This window comes from Triturus cristatus, chromosome 2_2 (genome assembly GCF_964204655.1).
Source record: "Triturus cristatus chromosome 2_2, aTriCri1.1, whole genome shotgun sequence".
Taxonomy (NCBI): Eukaryota; Metazoa; Chordata; class Amphibia; order Caudata; family Salamandridae; genus Triturus; species Triturus cristatus.
In genome coordinates this window covers 1,150,817,728-1,150,838,566 of record NC_140582.1, presented here as the reverse complement: position 1 = coordinate 1,150,838,566, position 20,839 = coordinate 1,150,817,728, and the positions used below count along the sequence as shown (strand labels likewise).

At 46.8% G+C, this 20,839-nt stretch overlaps 1 protein-coding gene across 1 annotated transcript in view; it reads right to left on the bottom strand.

Annotated features, from left to right (window-relative positions):
- LOC146863267 (kyphoscoliosis peptidase-like) overlaps window positions 1–20,839 on the bottom strand; it is a 218,396-nt gene that overhangs the window by 144,262 nt on the left and 53,295 nt on the right. The window contains exon 4 of the mRNA XM_085642689.1: window positions 14,772–14,889. Coding sequence (XP_085498815.1) covers window positions 14,772–14,889 — 118 coding nt within the window. The remainder of the gene's footprint in view (window positions 1–14,771; window positions 14,890–20,839) is intronic.

Sequence of the window (20,839 nt, the reverse complement as noted above, 5' to 3'; positions counted from 1 at the left end):
GACGCACTACTAACTACATAATCTGTGAACACGGGCGGTGGTGAGCGACTAGAAATCATAAAATACCAAGTTCCACGCCCTATGCACTGTTACAGGACGGATATGTAAATCTTAAAGGCATATTTTGTTTGTTTCGCATTCTCTCTTTTTATCTAGTACTGTTTTTTGGATTGTATAAATGAACTTATTTTATGATTATTGCAAGGTATATTGTTCATGAATTCATTGTCCTATTTTATTTGTGATTGTGTCAATAAATTACATATATTTTTTATATAGAGAATTTTATTTTACTTTGTTCATCTGTTGATTATATATGGTTCAACCTTCTCTATTATGAATGCGTGAGATAGAATGAAGTGTAGAAATTGAAGTACGCTCAGGTTATACAGTTTTTCCCAAAGGATCTTTTCCCTTTTCACTGAATAGTGCCCTACTCCTTTGGTTCTAAGGGGCCCCTCTTCTTCTTTTTGACTGAAGCAAGAAAACAGGAAACCAAGCAACTTATCCTTGGAGTCTCCCTGGGTGTTAGCAGGACTCAGTTGTCCTTGGGTGTTCTCTCTTCCTCTTTTCAGGCAAAGTCTTTTTCTTTCTAGGTGCTTTCTTCCCAAGTCCATGAATGTTCTGAAGAGGTGATGCTGTGCTGCCACTAACTTGTGACTGGAGAAGTCCCTACACCCACTCCGAACTACTCTGTGCACGATCCCCACCTCCTCTTTTCAGCACCTCCTTTCCTGTTTTACAGCGATAAGTGCGAGAACTCCCAGAAGCCATAAAACCAAAATGGATGTCGCAGTCCTCCACGGGGAGAAGCTCTGACCCCCCTCCCCCCAAAATAATCGTTGTTCCCTTCCCAGATAGCTAATTCCTGTTAAGTGACCAGTTCTTGGCACCTCCCCTGTCTTGCTGGACTCAGAAGCCAAGTCATTGTCCTCTGGGAGTAGGGCTGTGAACAGCCAGCCAGACATGTGTATTGAGTCTCTGGAGTAAGGATGAGAAGCAAACTGGTTCTTCACAAGCAGCTCAAAGTACACTTTATTAAAGTTATGGTTTCCATTGACGATATCAAACATCTAATTTCACCAATAAAATTCATTTTTGAACACACATGAAAAATAACGTTGATTAGCATTTTCCGGGGTGTCGATAAAAGATAATGATTTTAATTATATCTAGGCCTTTTCACAGGAAATATAGCTACTTACACAGTGAAAAAATCTCTTGGTTACAATAAGGGCATATTATTCCCAATACATAATCACAGGGCACACTTTATGGGTGACATATCTAATATAAAATAATAGGTTTTCCTACGTGGCAATGGCTCTTGCCCTTGACATGCATCTCTGCACTGCTTTTAGGCTACATTCCAGCCAGATCACAATGGGCCTAGCTAGAGTCATACATTTTTGTCATATATGTGGGGGGGTATAAGCCTATTTGATGTTTAACTTCTATCCACTGGTGCAATTAATTGAGAAAATACACATTTGCTAAACTGTTGCTATCCCAGCGCGTCTCCGCCTAGTGCAAATAAAAATACTGCATAGAATATACATCACGGGCCCCCAACTGATACACATGGGTGGTCCAACGGATGGGTCTTGCAGGCGGGGGTGCATCCAAATCGGCACATTCATTCACATAATATGGCACTGCAACCCAATTCAGGAATATTGGCGCAAAATTCACGACATTATGAGTGAAATATTGGAATTCGAAATTAAACCAGAGGCCCCTAGGTGCCTCCTCAACATCTGGGAACCCACCGACCTTAATTCACACGCCACACAATGGGTCACGCTAGGCTGCATGACTGCCAAGAGAAATATCGCCCAACTCTGGGGTGCGCCACATGCTCCTAAAGTCGCGGATTGGGAGAAAGACCTTGATTGGTGTATGTTGAGGGAAAAGACAGTATACACAGCTCGGGGTTGTCCCCGAAAATTGTCTAAGATTTGGGCTTCCTGGAACGAATACCGTGGTAATATATGTACTCCCCCCTGTAATCCTGAATGTGATGATCCCCCCTCCCCGTGAGTTCCAAACATTATCCTACTGTATCTGTACATATCTTGATTTCGCTGTGCTCCCTGTTATTGATTCAAGTGGAACTGTACCTTTATGTCGAGTATGTTTAATAAAAAGATTTATAAAAAAAAAAATACACAATTGCTCTATTGAAGTTTTACAGTATCATTTAAGGGGTTGAGCACACGTATTATGGCACTAGATGGCAGTACCACAATGCAAAAAGTCCTGATACCAGGAAACTTGGGGATCAGCAATAAGCAAAAATCTGTGGTGACCACTATGGGTAAGTGCCCTTTTTGTATGTTCACCCTCACACTTTGTTTGCCAATGCTGATTGTTTTGACTCTGAAAGTGCACTAAAGCCTGCTAATCAGGCCCTAGTGCCAGTGCTCTCTCCCTAAACAGTGGCTTCAAAGCACTCACCGCCTCTGATATGCAAGCAGGCTTCCTCCCAGAGGAGGGAAAAGCCAACGTTCTGCCCAGGCAATCTGGGCTGACTGGAAAATTAGGTAGTCAGAAGGCATACACCCCCAGATGGCTAGCCACACCCCTTGGGTGGGCTACCTTGTCAGCACAGCCGCAAAGGGGTTCAGCTATTTTTAAAATAGGCTTCTGAGTAGAAATGGAGCCACACTCCTCTGGAAGTGGTCACCACAGGGCCGAATTAGCCACAGGGGCTAGTAGCCCATGGGCTACTAACTCTCACACCCCCTAATAATCTTAAATCTAGGAAAAAGCCAACTTTGATACACACCTAGACATCCATCCATAAATAAATATATTTGAAACTCAGAGATCATTTAGACACTTTTCAGCAATGTTGCAAATACTTTTATACTTCTTCATGTTCCTTTTTTCTCACTTCACTTATTTTTAGTCGGTTGGTTGCCTAATCGGGCTTCAGAGTGAAGTGTGTTTTAAAATGTTTAACTGCCTCCAGGTAAAGTGATTTGCTTTTCTAAGTCAAGGGGAGGATTGGATTGCGTCAGAAGGCACGTTGTTCCTCATCATAGCCTCTCCCACTACAACCTCCCATTTGAAGACCTTAGTGTGCAGGCACATGACAGTGCGGCTCATAAAACCGCAAACTATGGGTTGGTGCTGAGGCAAAGGTAGAGTCATATACAGATCTACAGCACATTGTCAGTGAAATGTAGACCAGGAAATACAGTGAAGGCATTTAATTCACACTAGGGCCATACCATGTAATAAGATCGCACGTTTGAGCATACTAAGGCTTTATAATCCAAGTCGATGGAAGAGCTTGTGTACAGAGTTTTTAATATTGTTTATCAAGTGGCAGGTTTTGTGGAAGGGAGTGTGGGTTCTCCAATATTGAGGCCTTGGCCACACATTGATGAGAGCTGAAAGTTGTGTTCAACGAGATGTTTTGTGTCTTCTCATCTCAGGAAGTTGATGTAGTCTATTCCAAAGTTAATGTCTCATAATACCAAAATTCACAGTCTTTCTTGTTTGGGGAACATTGACTAATTTGTGGATTAGAAACAAAATACCTTTCATGGCATGTTGATTTTGGTAGGAAACTTTTTGTGGGAATATATCTTGAATTCTTGAAATCTAATCAATCTTATTTTAGCTTCATGAGCGTTTTCGATGGCTCAGCTTACTAAAAGAAGCCTTTTGTAGTAAGTAGGTGCTACCACTGGGAAACGTATAAGGGTTCTGTATAAAAGGTTTTTATGTACAACATTTTAAACACATGCATTTGCAATTTTTGTACTCTACCTCATATTGACAGAATGCAACTGTGTGTTTGTATCTAATCTTTCAGTGTAATATGGAATTTTAATTTATTGAAAATAATAAAAATATGCAGATATATTAATACAAACAACTTTCTTAGGTGCAAACTGGCTTTTCATTGTTATCATTTATGTTCACTCGGTTTTATTATTGTTTTTATTGTTTTCTATATAACGTATAAAATTGGAATTCCTGAATAATAGGTTAGTTCCCTTTTACTAGCGTTTTGTAAATAACATCTTGAATGTTGAGGTAATATTAAAAGTGAAAAGGAAATCTGTTAGTGTTGGTTCTACCACTGGGAAACAGCCATTACATCGCAACTATCACAACGCATGCTATTAGAACGCATGCCATTACAACGCATGCTATTATAACGAACTGCCATTACAACGCATGCCATTACAACTCAAATGCCTTTACCATGCATGCCTTTACAATGCTCACATGTGCCTTCACAACGAAATTTGTTGTGAAGGAATGGTTTTCAGGTGGGAAGGGTCATTTTAGGGTTTAAGGTTTAGGGTGGGTTTGGGTTTGCCAGAGCTGGGGTTTGGCGGTAGTGCGGTACTTCGAGTAGTGGTACTATCAAGGCTGACTCCTGAGGCGGAAGCCGGGAGTTTTTAACACTGTTGGTATTTTAATTCTGTCTCATTTGTGTGGCGTTTTACACCCCTGACCCCCTCATTACCCAGGGCTCACCTCATCCAGCTCATTGTTAGCCGTCCGGAACCTGCATCGCCTCTTCGTGACGCTGGTAGGAGCAGGCAGACATATTGGGTGGGGGCCCGGGCAGCGCTCTAGACGTCCCCAGCTCGTGGGGATAAAGCAGATGACAGCGCGTGCACGCAGCCTCAAGGCTGACTCCTGAGGCGGAAGCCGGGAGTTTTTAACACTGTTGGTATTTTAATTTTGTCTCATTTGTGTGGCGTTTTGCACCCCTGACCCCCTCATTACCCAGGGCTCACTTCATCCAGCTCATTGTTAGCAGTCCGGGACCTGCATCGCCTCTTCGTGACGCTGGTAGGAGCAGGCAGACATATTGGGTGGGGGCCCGGGCAGCGCTCTAGACGTCCCCAACTCGTGGGGATAAAGCAGATAACAGCGCGCGCAGCGGGTGCGCGCAGTGGGCGCGCCGGCAGCGCGCCGAAGGCACGCTAAAGGCAAGCCCGTCTGCACACGTCCGCTCCCTTCCGGGCCCAGGGGCCCGTCCCCATGGCCAATTTGTTACATATTCTCTCGCCTCCCTGAAAAAGCTGCATACCTTAAATTGGCACCTCCCACAGGAGGCTTTGTCCTCTATAGCTGCACACAACCTATTCTTCAAACGGAGTAGTTTTCCGGAACTACAGATTACCGCTGCTCATAACCAGAGACCCCTGAATCAGGTCAAACAAAGAGTTGCACCAATGTCAATTTACTATCTTAACACCCGCTCTCTGATCAAGCATCAGCTGGACATTTTTCTTCTCCTGACTACTGATAAACCTGATGTTTTGCTATTGACAGAGACATGGCTTACTGCAGACTTTGCCCCAGACATACTTGCGGCACTTCCCCCTGATTACTACATCATTTCTGCCAATCGGTGCCCGGGCAAGTCAGGTGGGGGAGTGGCTGCCATCATCCACACTGATTTTAGGTTTTGCTCCTTGACATGCCTCCTTCTCACTGACATCGAGAACATAGTTATAAAATTGGAATCAGTTAATGATTCTTTGGTTTGTGTCCTATTATATAGACCACCTAAGTAGATGCCTCTCTTCCCGTTAGCTCTTAGCGAATAGCTAGCTAAACTGGTGACTGAGCATGCCAGGGTCCTCCTTGAGGATGATTTTAATTACTAGTATGGTGACCTTAATGAGGGGCCCCAATCAGCAGAGATGTCTGACCTGCTCAGAAATTTAAATTTTTCCCAGTTAGTTTCATCTCCGACTCATTCAAAGGGACGGACCTTGGATCAAATATGGGTAATTGGCGTGACTACTTCTATCCCTATTGCCTCACCCTGCATCTGGTCCGATCATTATCTGTTAAAATTCACACTGATACGATCTTCCATTAAGAAAATCAATGCGACAGAAGGAGGCCTTGCCAGAAGGTGGAATCTTATTAATAAAGATGACTTTCTCAACACACTAGCTGATACTGCCCCACTCCCTGATCAAGATGTTAATACCTCGGAATCAAAGGTATCAAAATGGCTGCTCGATGCCAGCAACAAACATGCCCCATTGAAAAAAATTAAATTAGCTCGTCTGGCGGAGGCACAAAGATGGTTCTCGGACGATCTTAAGCCCCAGAAATTGGCCTTGCGCCAATTGGAGAGACAATGGCGTCTGCAATATTCCTTAGAAAAAAAATTACGTTATGCCTCTGCTCAGAAAGAGTACAAGAAAAGTATCCTGACCGCCAAAGCAGCCTACTTCTCTGATCGTATCCTGAATTCTAATAAAAATTCCAAAGTAATAGTCTCTATAATAGATGAACTTTCCAACCCTGAGCGTACCCTTCTGACGGCCGCCCCTTCTCGAGACCTATGCAACTCATTAAATGATTATTTTATTGACAAAATTGCCACAATAAAAGCCAGTATCCCCACACATCTCCCTCTGTTAGATCCCCCTGCGGCACATAGTAATAACAGAACTCTTAGCTGCTTTCCTATCATCAGCGACAAGATCTTTCAAGAACTATTAGTGGAAATCAAATCAGGCTCTCCCTCTGACTGCTGTCCCCCTCGTATCCTGAAAGAGTGCCTTGCAATTCATTCTGGTCCTGCACTTGCATTATTGAATGAATCTCTTACATCTGGCACAGTTCCTTTGGCTTTTAAAAGAGCAATAGTGGTCCCTCTCCTGAAGAAGCTGGGAGCTGACCCTGCCCTCCTTTCCAACTACCGTCCGATCTCCTTGCTGCCCTTTTTGGCCAAAATCTTACAGGGCCACATAGCAAAATGTCTCTCTAACTTTTTAGAGTCCTCAAATTACTTGGACCCTCATCAGGCTGGCTTTCGACCCGCTCAGTCCACCGAAGCTGTGATCCTGACGGTTGTGGATATCTTGCGGGATAATGCTGATAGAAGCTGCCCCCGGGCCCTGGTCTTGCTGGATCTTTCTGCGGCCTTCGACACGGTCGACCATAGTATTTTGGTCGACCGTGTGAGGAGGGCGGGTGTTCAGGGGACCGCGGCTCGCTGGCTCACCTCCTCCTTAGAGGACCGCTCACAGGCCGTTCGCCTGGGTCAGTTCCTATCACCCCCACATACTACCACCTGTGGGGTATCTCAGGGCTCTGCTCTCTCTCCCCATTTATTCAACATCTATATGGCACCCCTGATCCAGTCTCTTAAAGACAGGAAGGTGCTGGTCTTCAACTGTGCTGATGACCTTCAGCTTATCCTCTGGGGTGATAGTTCCAACAATTCCATCACTGAATTCCAGGATACTATGTTATATATCCAAAGTTGGATGGATTCCAATCATCTTAAACTGAATCCTGGTAAAACAGAGATAGTTCTTACTGGTGACAGCCATAAGCACTTGGGCCCTTATTATTGGCCCTCTGAGCTTGGCTCTCCTCCCATCCCAACCACGTCAGCTAAAACGCTAGGAGTACTTCTGGACAGTGACCTCTCCTTGAAAACACAGGTTGGAGCTGTAGTGTCCAAATGCTTTTTCCAAATGTGTAAAATTAGGAACATCCACCGCTTCCTCACTCACGATGCCATGAATCAAGCCATGATCTCTACGGTCCTATCCCATCAAGATTATGCCAACTCTGCCTACCTGGGTATGCCTCACTATTTGTTTAAGTGCCTACAGATAGTTCAGAACCAGGCAGCACGACTGATCTATCATCAACCCAAGTGGCATACTGCCACCCCTCTGTTGAGGAAACTACATTGGCTTCCAATATTACAGCGCTGCGTGTTTAAGACTGGTTGCATCATTTTTAAATCTTTACATGGCTCCAGTCCTGAGTTTATCAACAGCTTAATACTCAGGCACTCTCCTATACCCAATTTAAGGTCCGCCTACCTCTCACTCCTCGTTATCCCGGGCTTTAAACGGGTACGTCAAGGAGGCCGTAGATTTGCTACTCTCGCTCTCAAATTGTGGAATTCTTTTCCGCTTGAAATTCGATCTTGCACCAACCTTCTCCTATTCAGGAAATCCCTGAAAACATGGTTGTTTACACAGGGTTAGCTTTTGTCTCTACTGTCAACCTTGAGCATTAGCGCCATGAAGCCAATTGGCGTACGTGCGCATTACAAATTCCTATTAACATTAACATTAACATATTAGTGCCTTCCTGGGGTGTGGCGATAATTTGTGCCATTTGGACCCTCTTCATCCGGAGCACCGGAAAGTTGCTTTTTGGAATTCAAGCACCGTATTATAGAGGAAAATCTGTTTTGCACCACACCATATTACAAAACCAACAAAATTGTGCAAACTGTAATTTTTCTAATTGGTGCTATGCATTTGTAATGTATCTCTGGTCCTGCTCTGTGCTTTTTTTTTACATGTCGGAATGAAGCAGCTCGTCACCACCCCCGCCCACAAGGCCGGACACATCCTCGAACCCATCTTCGCAGGAGGGACCAACATCAACTTCAGCCACACCTTGCAGCCCCTCTGGACAGACCACCACTGTGTACACTTCTCTTTCAACACCACCACCACACACAAGCCCGCTCTGTGCCCGCCACAAAGGAATTGGAGCAATGTCTCAGAGGAGCACCTCAACTCCACCCTCATCCACGACCGACGCCAACTCTGCAGCCAAAGAACTACACCGCTGGATCACCAGCTGCGCAGACATGCTCGCACCCCTCTGCCACCCCGACAGACAATGCCCTCTGAAGGCTGCCTGGTTCACCATCGACCTCCAAGAAGCCAGACACTCCTGCAGACATCTCAAGAAAAGATGGGGAACAGCAAAACCACCGAAGACCAGACCACCTACAAGCACGCCATGACAGGATACCACCAACTCATAAGAACCACCAAGAGGACCTTCATCCGGAACAAAATCCTTTCCAACGCCAGCAACTCAAAGGAACTCTTTAACATCATCCAGCAGTTCACCAAGCCCCCCAGCGAAGCCACGGACATCATCCCATCCCAGGATCTCTGCAATAAGCTCAGCTCCTATTTACACCTGAAAATCAAGGCCCTCTACGACAACTTCCGCGAACAGACTCCACAATGACAGCCAGCCCACCATCACCACCTGGATAGTGGACACTACCGAAGATACCTCCACAACCATGAAGAGCACCCACACAGGAGCCCCCATGAACCACCTGCCTGCCTCACATCTTCCACATAGCTGCTGACGCCATAGCACCTGAACTACGCTGCACCATCAACGCCACCTTCAAATTCGGCATCTTCCCCGACGACTGGAAGCATTCAGAGGTCAAGCCCCTCCTCAAGAAACCCTCGGCTGACCCAACGGACCTGTAAAACTACTTAGCCCATCTCTCTCCTTCCCTTCGCAGCCAAAGTCACTGAGAAATTCGTCAATCCCCAGCTGACCACCTTCATCGAAGAGAACGTCATCCTCGACTCTTCCCAGTCTAGATTCCGCAGAAACCATAGCAGCGAGACCGCTCTCCTTGACGCCACCGGTGACATCCACGTGCTACTCGATCAGGGCCACACCGTAGCCCTCATCCTGCTAGACCTCTCCGCAGCCTTCAACACCGTCTCCCATCACACTCTTTCAGCCAGACTCCACGACGCTGGCATACGAGGACCCGCCCTTGACTGGATCTGCTCCTTTCTTGCCGGCAGGAGCCAAAGGATCAGACTCCCACCCTTCCTCTCTTAACCCACAGAGATCAACTGCGGAGTACCCCAAGGATCATCACTCAGCCCCACGTTCTTCAACATCTACATGGCCCCCCTCGCTGCCATCGTCAGACAACATGGGCTCAGCATAGTATCATATGCCAATGACACCCAGCTCATCCTCTCCCTCACGAAGAAACCCGAAGACACCAGACTCTGCCTGGATGAGCAACAGCTGCCAAAAGCTCAACTCCGGGAAGACAGAGGTCCTTGTCCTTGGACCCTCCCCCACCTCTTGGGACAACAACTGGTGGCCCTCCGCCATCAGAAACCCTGACGGACCACGTCAGGAACCTCTGCATCATTCTAGACTCCTCCCTCACCATGACTCGCCAGATCAACGCCGTCACCTCCATCTGTTTTAACTGCCTCTGCATCCTCCGCAAGACCTTCAAGGGTATCCCCCCTGAAGTCTGAAAGACTGCAACCCACGCACTCATGCAAGCAGACTGGACTACGGAAATTCCCTCTACGCTGGAATCAACAAATCCCTAATACAAAAACTCCAGACCATCCAGAACACCGTTGCCAGGCTCGTCCTTGGCTCCACACGGCATGAGCATATGACCCAACACATGCGTGACCTCCACTGGCTCTCCGTCGAAAAGAGAGTAACGTTCAAGCTGCTCACCCCACCTTAAAATCCCTCCACAACATCGGACCCAAATACCTCAGCGAAAGAGTCTCTTTCCAGGTACCCAAAAGAAACCTCCACTCTGCCGACCTCGCCCTAGCAGAGACCCCGCGCATCTTCAGAACCAGAGCCAGTGGAAGAGCCTTCTCCTACCTCGCAGCCAAAGCCTGGAACGAGCTCTCAGTCAATATCAGAAGCTCCCCTACCCTGCATACCTTTAGGAAGAGCCTCAAGACCTGGCTTTTCTGCTGACCCGGAGCTGCACCTCCCCCCATACTCCAGAGCCTTGAGACCCTCACGGTTGAGTAGCGTGCTTTAGAAGCCCCTGATTGATTGATTGATGGATTGATTGATTGATGTTACCCATTTTGACGGCTATGCTAGGGCCTAAGCAGATTTTATGTAAATGCCCACACTATATTTCATGTGGATCTCTGCATACCCCTTATGAAATCATAGAAAACTGCAAATTGAAGCCTGGTATACAACTGCTAAACAAAAGTTGTATGTGCCAAGCGCATGTGACCCCCCCCACACCCCCTCCACCCCCCGCACGTCCACACGCACCCACCCAGATCTTGTGCTGTTTTTCTGCTCCATCTCAAGAGCTCTCTTTGCCATTAACTTACACTTATGAATTCTGCAGCCAAACGCAAATTACCTGCATTTTCTCCATTTACACAGGGCAGTGCAGGCAGAACGTGCTTTTCGAGACCCTTCACTAATGGCAAAACCGACTGGAAATGTTATTTGTGCCTTGGTGGCATTAAATATCCTAATTATTGTGCACCTTCCAACTCTACAAACTTTCAGCTCGTCTGGAGTGTGAGGCAGCTGGTAAATGCGTCAGAAGAAATAAAAGTAATGACTAACTGAAATAAACATATTGATGAATTAAATGTATAATAATTAAATCTCATGGCTGCCTAGAAGTAACAGTACAGACTGACCGTCAGGCAAATAGACTTTAACAATTTAGATTTTTTTAAGGCGTTCAATGACTAACAAGCCGCTTCGGAGCGCTAAAGAGGAAAACAGAGATTGAATATAAGGACTAGAAGATGACGAAATGTAGGGTGGGATGAAGACAGGTGGTACTACTCAAAAGGTTTCGGGCCGCATTCCGAGATTACGGATTTTGCCTTATATCCGCGTCCCCTGGAGTCATATAGCAGGGGCACCAGTAACTCTGGCGGGTTTTAAAAATGAAACTCTGGGGTGTCCCCGAAAAATGAGGAATTACGAGCCGAATCTATACTTCCGGTCTAATTCCCTTCGGAATCCCTCATTCTCCCCTGGTTTTCAGATTTTTTTCTTCAGATGGAGTCCCAGTGTGGAATTTAGAGGGTCAGCAGTTACTGTGGGGCCTTGTCATTCCAACGGCGCCTTTAACGGGCATTCCTGGCCAGTTCAAAAGGAAGAGGGACTTTTTGATCGAGGTTTTATAGGCCTCACTCTAGTGATTTTTCAAAAGAAAAAAAATAGGAGCTGAAGGTTGATCAGTTTGATCAGGAACTGGAAAAAAGGAGGGTATAAATCAGCAGCAATCACGGTGCGTCACTTCCTCTGCTAATTCCACTTATATGAATGGCGAAAATCTGCAAGCTTCTTCTGCAATAACATATTTAGGGGTTTCGAGCGAAATGTGTGGAACGCACAAGACGTTGAAGCTTTGCGGCTATTCACTGACATTTCTGATGGCCATTCTCTCACGTTAATGAACAGGAATATAAAAAACATATTAAAAGGAGAGATGAAAGGTCTGATTACAGATGGTCTGTTAAATTGCGATTGGGATAGTAATTACAAGTGGTGCACCGTTCTCGCACTCGGAAATTACCAGGTGTGATGAGGTTTGCATCCTTCGTTAAATTTCAGCAGGTCAAACCTGGTGGGATTTACCATAAGCAAAAAGTCCGGTATTTGACAGGAAATGCAGAACTAAAAAGACCTCTTGAACTCAGGCCCTATGTGTATTTTCGGGTTGAAAAACTGTAAGGATTTTTACTGGGGGGGGGGGGGGGGGGTCCTTCGCTAGGGCTCTCTACTCCAGATCAGCTCCGTTGCGGCTGACAGGACCCGCATCACACATAGTCCGAATCTGGCACATAGCACACAAAAGCCTAGGTTGGGACAAGAAATGTACGCAATCTACCCCCCTATGGGATTCGTACTTGTTGGGAACTCTTCAGAATACTAAGGGCTTTGATAAATGGTATCTAATTGGGCTCTCCATTGGGCATATCAACAAGGGCTTTATCTCTGCTTTTTTGGCTTTAAAAGCCAAAAAGGCAGAGATAAAACTAGCGCCCTATCAGCAACAGAGATGCAATGAGATGCAAAGGGGGCGTGCCAGAGTAAAATAATCGGAGATGTGTCGCTAAGCGACATTTCTCCTATTATCAACGATATCGCTAACCCTGTTAGCGATAAAAAAAGCAGCGCTAACCGCGGTTAACGCTGCTTTTTTACGTCTGGTATTTTTCTGACTTAGCCATGATATCCTATGTAAGGTGGAAATCATGGCTAAGTATGTCTATCCCTATCAGCAAGCTATTGCCAAACCTTGTGGGATTATCGCTGCTTTTCCAGCAATAATCTCACAATTGGCAGCTCGCACTCTGAATTTTATCGCTTTGGAGATAAGCGTTGCTGATAGCACGCTATCTCCGCGATAAAATTCAGAGTTGGCCGGCGATAATTATCCTCGCGCTAAGAGCACTGAGCGATAATTATCGCCGGCCCTTGCCGAAATGCCCCTAAACTGGGCGATATGTGGAGAGACGGTAAAGTGATAAAGTTCTCTGTATTACAGCAAGAATATGACCTAGCAGATTCGGAATTATTTAGATATTACCAAGTCAGACAGGCCCTGTATGTATGCCTCACTGTAGGGGAGACGTTACCTGAAGCAACGATGCTGGAAAGACAGACTTCTTGGCGGATACATGCCCGATAAGTCCATATCCCTCACATACCGTAAGCTCATCAATCACGCTACTGATCCCCTTATAAAACTTCGGGAGAAATGAACCGACGACCTATTAGAACTAGATGAAGAAGACTCGATAGAGGCGCTTGCTCCTCCCAGGGAGGTCGCAATCTCGTCGAGACAGAAATTAGTGCAACTAAAAACCCTACACAGGACATATTATTCCAGAACTGCCTTGGCCCGGATGGGCTATGGGGAGGACTCAGGGTGTAGAAGAAACTGAGGAAGGGAGGGCCCTTTCATGCATATCCTGTGGGAATGCACCAAGTTTTGTACGTATTGGATGGATGTGCTCAAATGTATGTCTGAGGTGCTGAGTCAGGACTTGAACCGGGATGCTAAACAGTGTCTGCTTAATGTATGGGGGCCGACAGACTTGAGAAGTAAAGAGAAAACATGGGTAGCTCTGGGACACATGGTAGCTAAGCGTAACATCGCTAGACTGTGGGGAGCGGGGGAGACCCCCAGCTTGCAATTATGGAAGCAAGACATGGACTGGAGTATGTTTGAGGAATGACTGTCTACGTTTCCAAAGGATTTCCCAAAAATGGTATCACATATGGTCTAAATGGAACGAGTATCGTGAAAACATTTGTGCTCCCCCCCTTCTTCCTACTCCTCCCTTCCTTGACGAACCTGTACGAACCTGTACCTGCTGAACACTGTGAAACCTGAATGTAGATAACTGTGTAGCACTTATGCCATCCAGGAAACTGTTTGTGAGAATGTTATGTAATCAGAAACCGACAATATTTTGATTGTGACTACCTTACTATATTTAATAAAAAGATTCCTCCCCAAAAAATATTGTAAGGGTTAGTGCTGTTGAGAAATATATTTTGAGCCGTAATTACTCCTGGCTGTGCTACACTATAGCTTTAGAGCCAACTGTAGCAGGCTCTACTACCATTAAAGGCCCGCTCCAGTGTTAAAGGGTAGAGCCAAAGGCAAGAGTCTTTAACAAAGGAGCGGGCCTTTAATGGTCGGTATAGCCCGCTACGTAGGCCTCTAAGGCTATTAGAACATTCCGCCCATGGAGGGCAGAATGTTCTAATTTGTAAAGCAAAGGCCTCACAGAGCCTGAGGGGGCTGAGATCCCTTCAGGCTCTGTGAGGCCTTTGTTCACAGCAACATTGGAATGTTGATGCTTCCGGCTTCTACCGGCCATTAAAAGCCTGGAGCACTCCATTGTTTTCAATGGAGCTCTCAACATTCCTATGTCCTAATCACTCCTATGAACTGTCTGCCCTTACAGGTGAAAGTGTAAGGCAGCAGGTATATGCCTGAAAAACAATGGTTTGCATGGATTTCCGTGGGCATTTGTGGGACTATTTGTGGATCTCCAAAAGTCACAGCCCTATTCAAATAGTTGGACGAACTAATGATGCACAGATTTCCAACTTTTGAAAGAATGTTTGTTTCCAACTTTTGAAAGAATGTTTGTGATTCAACAACACAGCACATAACACATTATTTTGGTAAATACCTGCACATCTCTTTGAAAAGGCTGGCGTAACCAGCACAAACGCCTCTTCCAGAGCGCAGAACATCAAGAGGTTCATGTATCTTCTCGGACAACCCAAAGAATCCATCCACATCATATTCTGTATTGAAAGAAGCAAAGAGTACGTTTATATAAGTGCGTGAAATTATCTGCAAAAACTCCAAGAGAGACTTAAGTGAAGGCCTTAGACACAAACTGACTACTTGTGTAACTGAGGTCAATATAGGTGCAGAACTAGGCACCATCTAAGGACACAACTGGCCTGGCCAGATTCACAGATTGAGGGTCTGCTGATGTCTCCAACCCGCATCCTTGGAAAATGTACAAGTCTGGCGGATCACCCATGAGACCCTTCATTAGTGGTGAGAGGGAATACGTGTGCTCCTAGAGAAGGGGTGAATGACTATCGCTGGGAATGTCGGTAGGACCCTCAAAGTAGTAACTTTGTAGATTTTCATCAACATTCCCAATGTTTTTTACACCCTGTTTTAGACGCACGTGCATTTGCTCAGGAATTAATATATAAAAAACATCGATGTAAACTTACAAATCTTAAACTCACTACTTTTCCTGGAGTTGCCTCTAAATAACTGGTGAAATGTCTGCCTCGCCGAGGCATTCTTCCTTTTCTCATTGATCTGTGATTAGCCCACATCATGTCCAGCCATTATGCTGGAAGGGGACCCCGGGGAGGCTGCACCCTGAGGCACGTGCCTCACTGTAGGACCCACAGTAGTGTTTGTAAAGTCTTATGAAAGAAGTGGACCCCGGGGAGGCTGCACCCTGAGGCACGTGCCTCACTGTAGTACCCACAGTAGTGTTTGTAAAGTCTTATGAAAGAAGTGGACCCCGGGGAGGCTGCACCCTGAGGCACGTGCCTCACTGTAGGACCCACAGTAGTGTTTGTAAAGTCTTATGAAAGAAGTGGACCCGGGGGAGGCTGCACCCTGAGGCACGTGCCTCACTGTAGTACCCACAGTAGTGTTTGTAAAGTCTTATGAAAGAAGTGGACCCCGGGGAGGCTGCACCCTGAGGCACGTGCCTCACTGTAGGACCCACAGTAGTGTTTATAAAGTCTTATGAAAGAAGTGGACCCCGGGGAGGCTGCACCCTGAGGCACGTGCCTCACTGTAGTACCCACAGTAGTGTTTGTAAAGTCTTATGAAAGAAGTGGACCCCGGGGGAGGCTGCACCCTTATGAAAGAAGTGGACCCCGGGGAGGCTGCACCCTGAGGCACGTGCCTCACTGTAGGACCCACAGTAGTGTTTGTAAAGTCTTATGAAAGAGGTGGACCCCGGGGAGGCTGCACCCTGAGGCACGTGCCTCACTGTAGTACCCACGGTAGTGTTTGTCAAGTCTTATGAAAGAAGTGGACCCCAGGGAGGATGCACTCTGAGGCACGTGCCTCACTGTAGTACCCACGGTAGTGTTTGTAAAGTCTTATGAAAGAAGTGGACCCCGGGGAGGCTGCACCCTGAGGCACGTGCCTCACTGTAGTACCCACGGTAGTGTTTGTCAAGTCTTATGAAAGAAGAGGACCCCGGGGAAGGCTGCACCCTGGGGCACGTGCCTCACTGAAGTACCCACGGTAGTGTTTGTCAAGTCTTATGAAAGAAGTGGACCCTGGGGAGGCTGCACCCTGAGGCACGTGCCTCACTGTAGTTCCCACGGTAGTGTTTGTAAAGTCTTATGAAAGAAGTGGACCCCGGGGAGGCTGCACCCTGAGGCACGTGCCTCACTGTAGTACCCACGGTAGTGTTTGTCAAGTCTTATGAAAGAAGTGGACCCCGGGGGAGGCTGCACCCTGAGGCACGTGCCTCACTGTAGTACCCACGGAATCGTTTGTAAAGTCTTATGAAAGAAGTGGACCCCGGGGAGGCTGCACCCTGAGGCACGTGCCTCACTGTAGTACCCACGGTAGTGTTTGTCAAGTCTTATGAAAGAAGTGGACCCCGGGGGAGGCTGCACCCTGAGGCACGTGCCTCACTGTAGTACCCACGGTAGCGTTTGTAAAGTCTTATGAAAGAAGTGGACCCCAGGGAGGTTGCACTCTGAGGCACGTGCCTCACTGTAGTACCCACGGTAGTGTTTGTAAAGTCTTATGAAAGAAGTGGACCCCGGGTGAGGCTGCACCCTGAGGCACGTGCCTCACTGTAGTTCCCACGGTAGTGTTTGTCAAGTCTTATGAAAGAAGTGGACCCCAGGGAGGTTGCACTCTGAGGCACGTGCCTCACTGTAGTACCCACGGTAGTGTTTGTAAAGTCTTATGAAAGAAGTGGACCCCGGGGAGGCTGCACCCTGAGGCACGTGCCTCACTGTAGTACCCACGGTAGTGTTTGTCAAGTCTTATGAAAGAAGAGGACCCCGGGGAAGGCTGCACCCTGAGGCACGTGCCTCACTGTAGTACCCACGGTAGTGTTTGTCAAGTCTTATGAAAGAAGTGGACCCTGGGGAGGCTGCACCCTGAGGCACGTGCCTCACTGTAGTTCCCACGGTAGTGTTTGTAAAGTCTTATGAAAGAAGTGGACCCCGGGGAGGCTGCACCCTGAGGCACGTGCCTCACTGTAGTACCCACGGTAGTGTTTGTCAAGTCTTATGAAAGAAGTGGACCCCGGGGGAGGCTGCACCCTGAGGCACGTGCCTCACTGTAGTACCCACGGTAGCGTTTGTAAAGTCTTATGAAAGAAGTGGACCCCGGGGAGGCTGCACCCTGAGGCACGTGCCTCACTGTAGTACCCACAGTAGTGTTTGTAAAGTCTTATGAAAGAAGTGGAACCCGGGGAGGCTGCACCCTGAGGCACGTGCCTCACTGTAGTTCCCACAATAGTGTTTGTAAAGTCTTATGAAAGAAGTGGACCCCGGGGAGGCTGTACCCTGAGGCACGTGCCTCACTGTAGTACCCACGCTAGTGTTTGTAAAGTCTTATGAAAGAAGTGGACTTCAAAGCAGTTCAAGGTCCAGTCCTGTGGGAGAGGTGGAAGCCCACCGTGAAGCAGAAGTCGAAGTAGAAGGTCACTGCATGCATGCCCACCCTCCATCCATGGCCACAAACATATATGTCCCTAAGAGACATAGGAGGGTGCATTACCGTGGTGCCCTGTGCACTCTCGTGTGAAAAACCTGACTGACCATGTCACCATGCCGCACCGCTATGTGCAAACATACTGCTCACAGTTCATTAATACATTAGAACTCAAAAGTTCTCTTTTAAAATGACTTTGATGTGCCTTGCGCTTGCAGTACTCCTGACCTTCTCTTGCATGGTAGAAGTTAATAGTATTTAAACAGGGGTGACTCCTCCAGTGGCACTTAAATTGCCCTCAATGGTGAAAAATAAAATGGTAATTCATTACTATATTATTTTGTCATCCTCCTGTCCTGACCCGCGCCTCAGGACAGGGGCCGGGCCGCTGCTAAATGACAGAAGCAGGGTGGGCTCTTTGTGCGCTTTTCAAAGTGTGCATGTCCCTTTGGCCGGACGTCTTGCTACGGCCAGCCAGACATGTGCAATTTGAAACCTCTAACCCAGCTGTCTTGAGACAGAAGGGTTAGAGTAAGTGCAGGCTTCCAGGGCGCTGGGGAGCACCGCGTGAGGCTGCTCCCTCCAATCAGGGTGCTGCTTTCACAGCATGAGAGCAGCGTCAGGATTGGTGCCCTCACTAAAGCATCCAGTTCCTCAGAAGAGGTCCGGAGCGGAGGACATTGGTTCGGGTAAGTTTTAATTTTAATATTAATATTTGCACATGTGCGCCCGACCCCCCAATAGATGCCAGCCGCCACTGCATGTAAAGACAAGTGTAAGTCACACATCCTCGTTAAAAAAAAATTCGGAGTCAGGCCCATTATATGCAAACTTTGCCTACAACAGACCGGACATATTTTCACACTATTTGATCTGAATGCTTTCATTTAAACATTTTTTTAAAAATAAAATTAGTATTTATTCTCAGATAATATACTTCTTTGACGAAGTTCCCAAGCCGTGTAACAAGCGTGTTTAATTCTGTCTCTTTATTGCCTGCCAAAGAGTCTGACTGGAAGACATTTAATAATACATCTCACAAGCAAGGCTTTGTCGATCCCTGGGGTTTATTTTTATAACTTTTATTTTCACTTTCAGAAACAACTGCACATTGTATTCAGAGAGGAAAGGTAATCACAGGAAAGACACACCGGGCTGCAGTCAAGATGCTCGCTTTGCAGTCCTTTTACTATGCGGCACTCTGAGAGGGTTCCACCTTGTGTTTCCTCTGCTCGTGGTATTAGAGCGTGACATGAACTGTCCCGCCCAGCGCCTCTCTTTCGCTTATTATTGCAAACACTTTGTACAGCGCCCTGAGATGGTTCCACCCTCTGTTTCCTCTCTCTTGTGGTGTTAAAGCGCGCTGAAACTAGGCGCACCATAGAAAGCACTTAAATACAAATATATCACTCTGTTTTCCCCGGGATTTCGCCGTAATATCCTCTATGTACTTGTAACCTTGCTACAGATTTTCGGAAACATTTTTAAATCCTTCTTTTTTAAATATTTTGACTGTATGAAGTGGTCACCAAACTGGGGCTCTTTTGTTTAAAAAGTTATTATTAGTACATTTTATTTGTTCATATTTTACGGTCGAAATCATGTTTTTTTGGGGGGGTTTCATTATTAATGCTGTTTTGAAACTCGGATAGGTTTTGGTAATCTTGTGCCAAAAGAAGTTAGAATAAGTGAGATAAATCGCCGTCCTGTGCCTTCAAGACCCCTGGTACCTGGAGAACAGCAGGGGAGACAGGCCCTGCATTCTTCAGACCCGGAAGCAGAGGCGGTTTCCCTTCCCTTGAGTCTGCAGTGCTTCCCATGCACTGCACTAACAGGCAGGCCCCTGTCAGCGGCTCTTTTTCTGCACCGAGGCTTTACAAGTTGTCTTGGAGTCCGTTTCACTTCAACAGCCAATCACCCGCGCCCTCCAATCTCTTCACAAGCCTCTAGGCGAGGCCTCGAGTTTATCTGAGCACTTTCACACCTCTGACACAAGCTCTGACGCCGTGCGCAGCAGAGCACTGTATGTTTTGTTCCATTATACTCTGGACTTCCAAGAACAAATGTTCTATGGAGCAATTATATATAGTCAGGGCTGGGTGAGGGGAAGGGAAGAAGGTTCACACAGTGGGCCACCAGCTGGCATGAAAAAACACAGAAATGTGAAATATGTACAAAAAACTTTTTAAAAGTTGGACATCTACCGACTGTAGCTGCATTCCTACAATCTGAGCTGATATTTGACTTTTGGATGATTAATAAAGTCCCCAGGATTAATTACTGACCTCTAATCTAGTCGCATCGATGCATCGACGCATCCAGAACGCCTCAGCCCGACTCATCCTCGACGTCCCCCGCCGCAGCCACATCACACTCCACCTGAGAGGCCTGCACTGGCTCCCCGTCAACAAAAGCATCACCTTCAAGCTCCTGATCCACGCACACAAAGCACTGCACAACACCGGACCCACCTACCTCAACAACCGACTCAGCTTCCACCCCCCCACCCGAAGCCTCCGCTCAGCCAACCTCGCCCTCGCCACAGTCCCCCGCATCCGAAAAACCACCGCCGGCGGCAGATCCTTCTCCTACCTCGCCGCCAAGTCATTTGATCAAAAGCGTCTTTATCACGCATTTGTTCTGCACGCAAGTCGTTTTAACGACTTGACTAATGGGGGCACTGGATTTTGGAATAGTTTAATTTACTTTTCCAACGCCTGTCTGCGCAACAGTAGGGAAGGTGTTGGACTTTAATTCCAACACCACTCCACCATTGCGCTCCCCTGAAGTAAGTTGTTGTAACGACTTGCTTACAGAACGAATCATTCTAAAGATGCATTTGTTCTCTTGCCTGCGCTGTGAAGGCGCAGCGTTATTCCAGCTTTATCCTAAAGGATGTTTCCCCACTAACTCAGGTCCCAAGCATTGCGGGGAATACTCAAGAAAACAAAGGACCTCATGTACAAAGCTCGTATTCATGAAGTCTGAGCCTTTGCAACCAGCAAACGGCATTTTTGTAGTCACAAA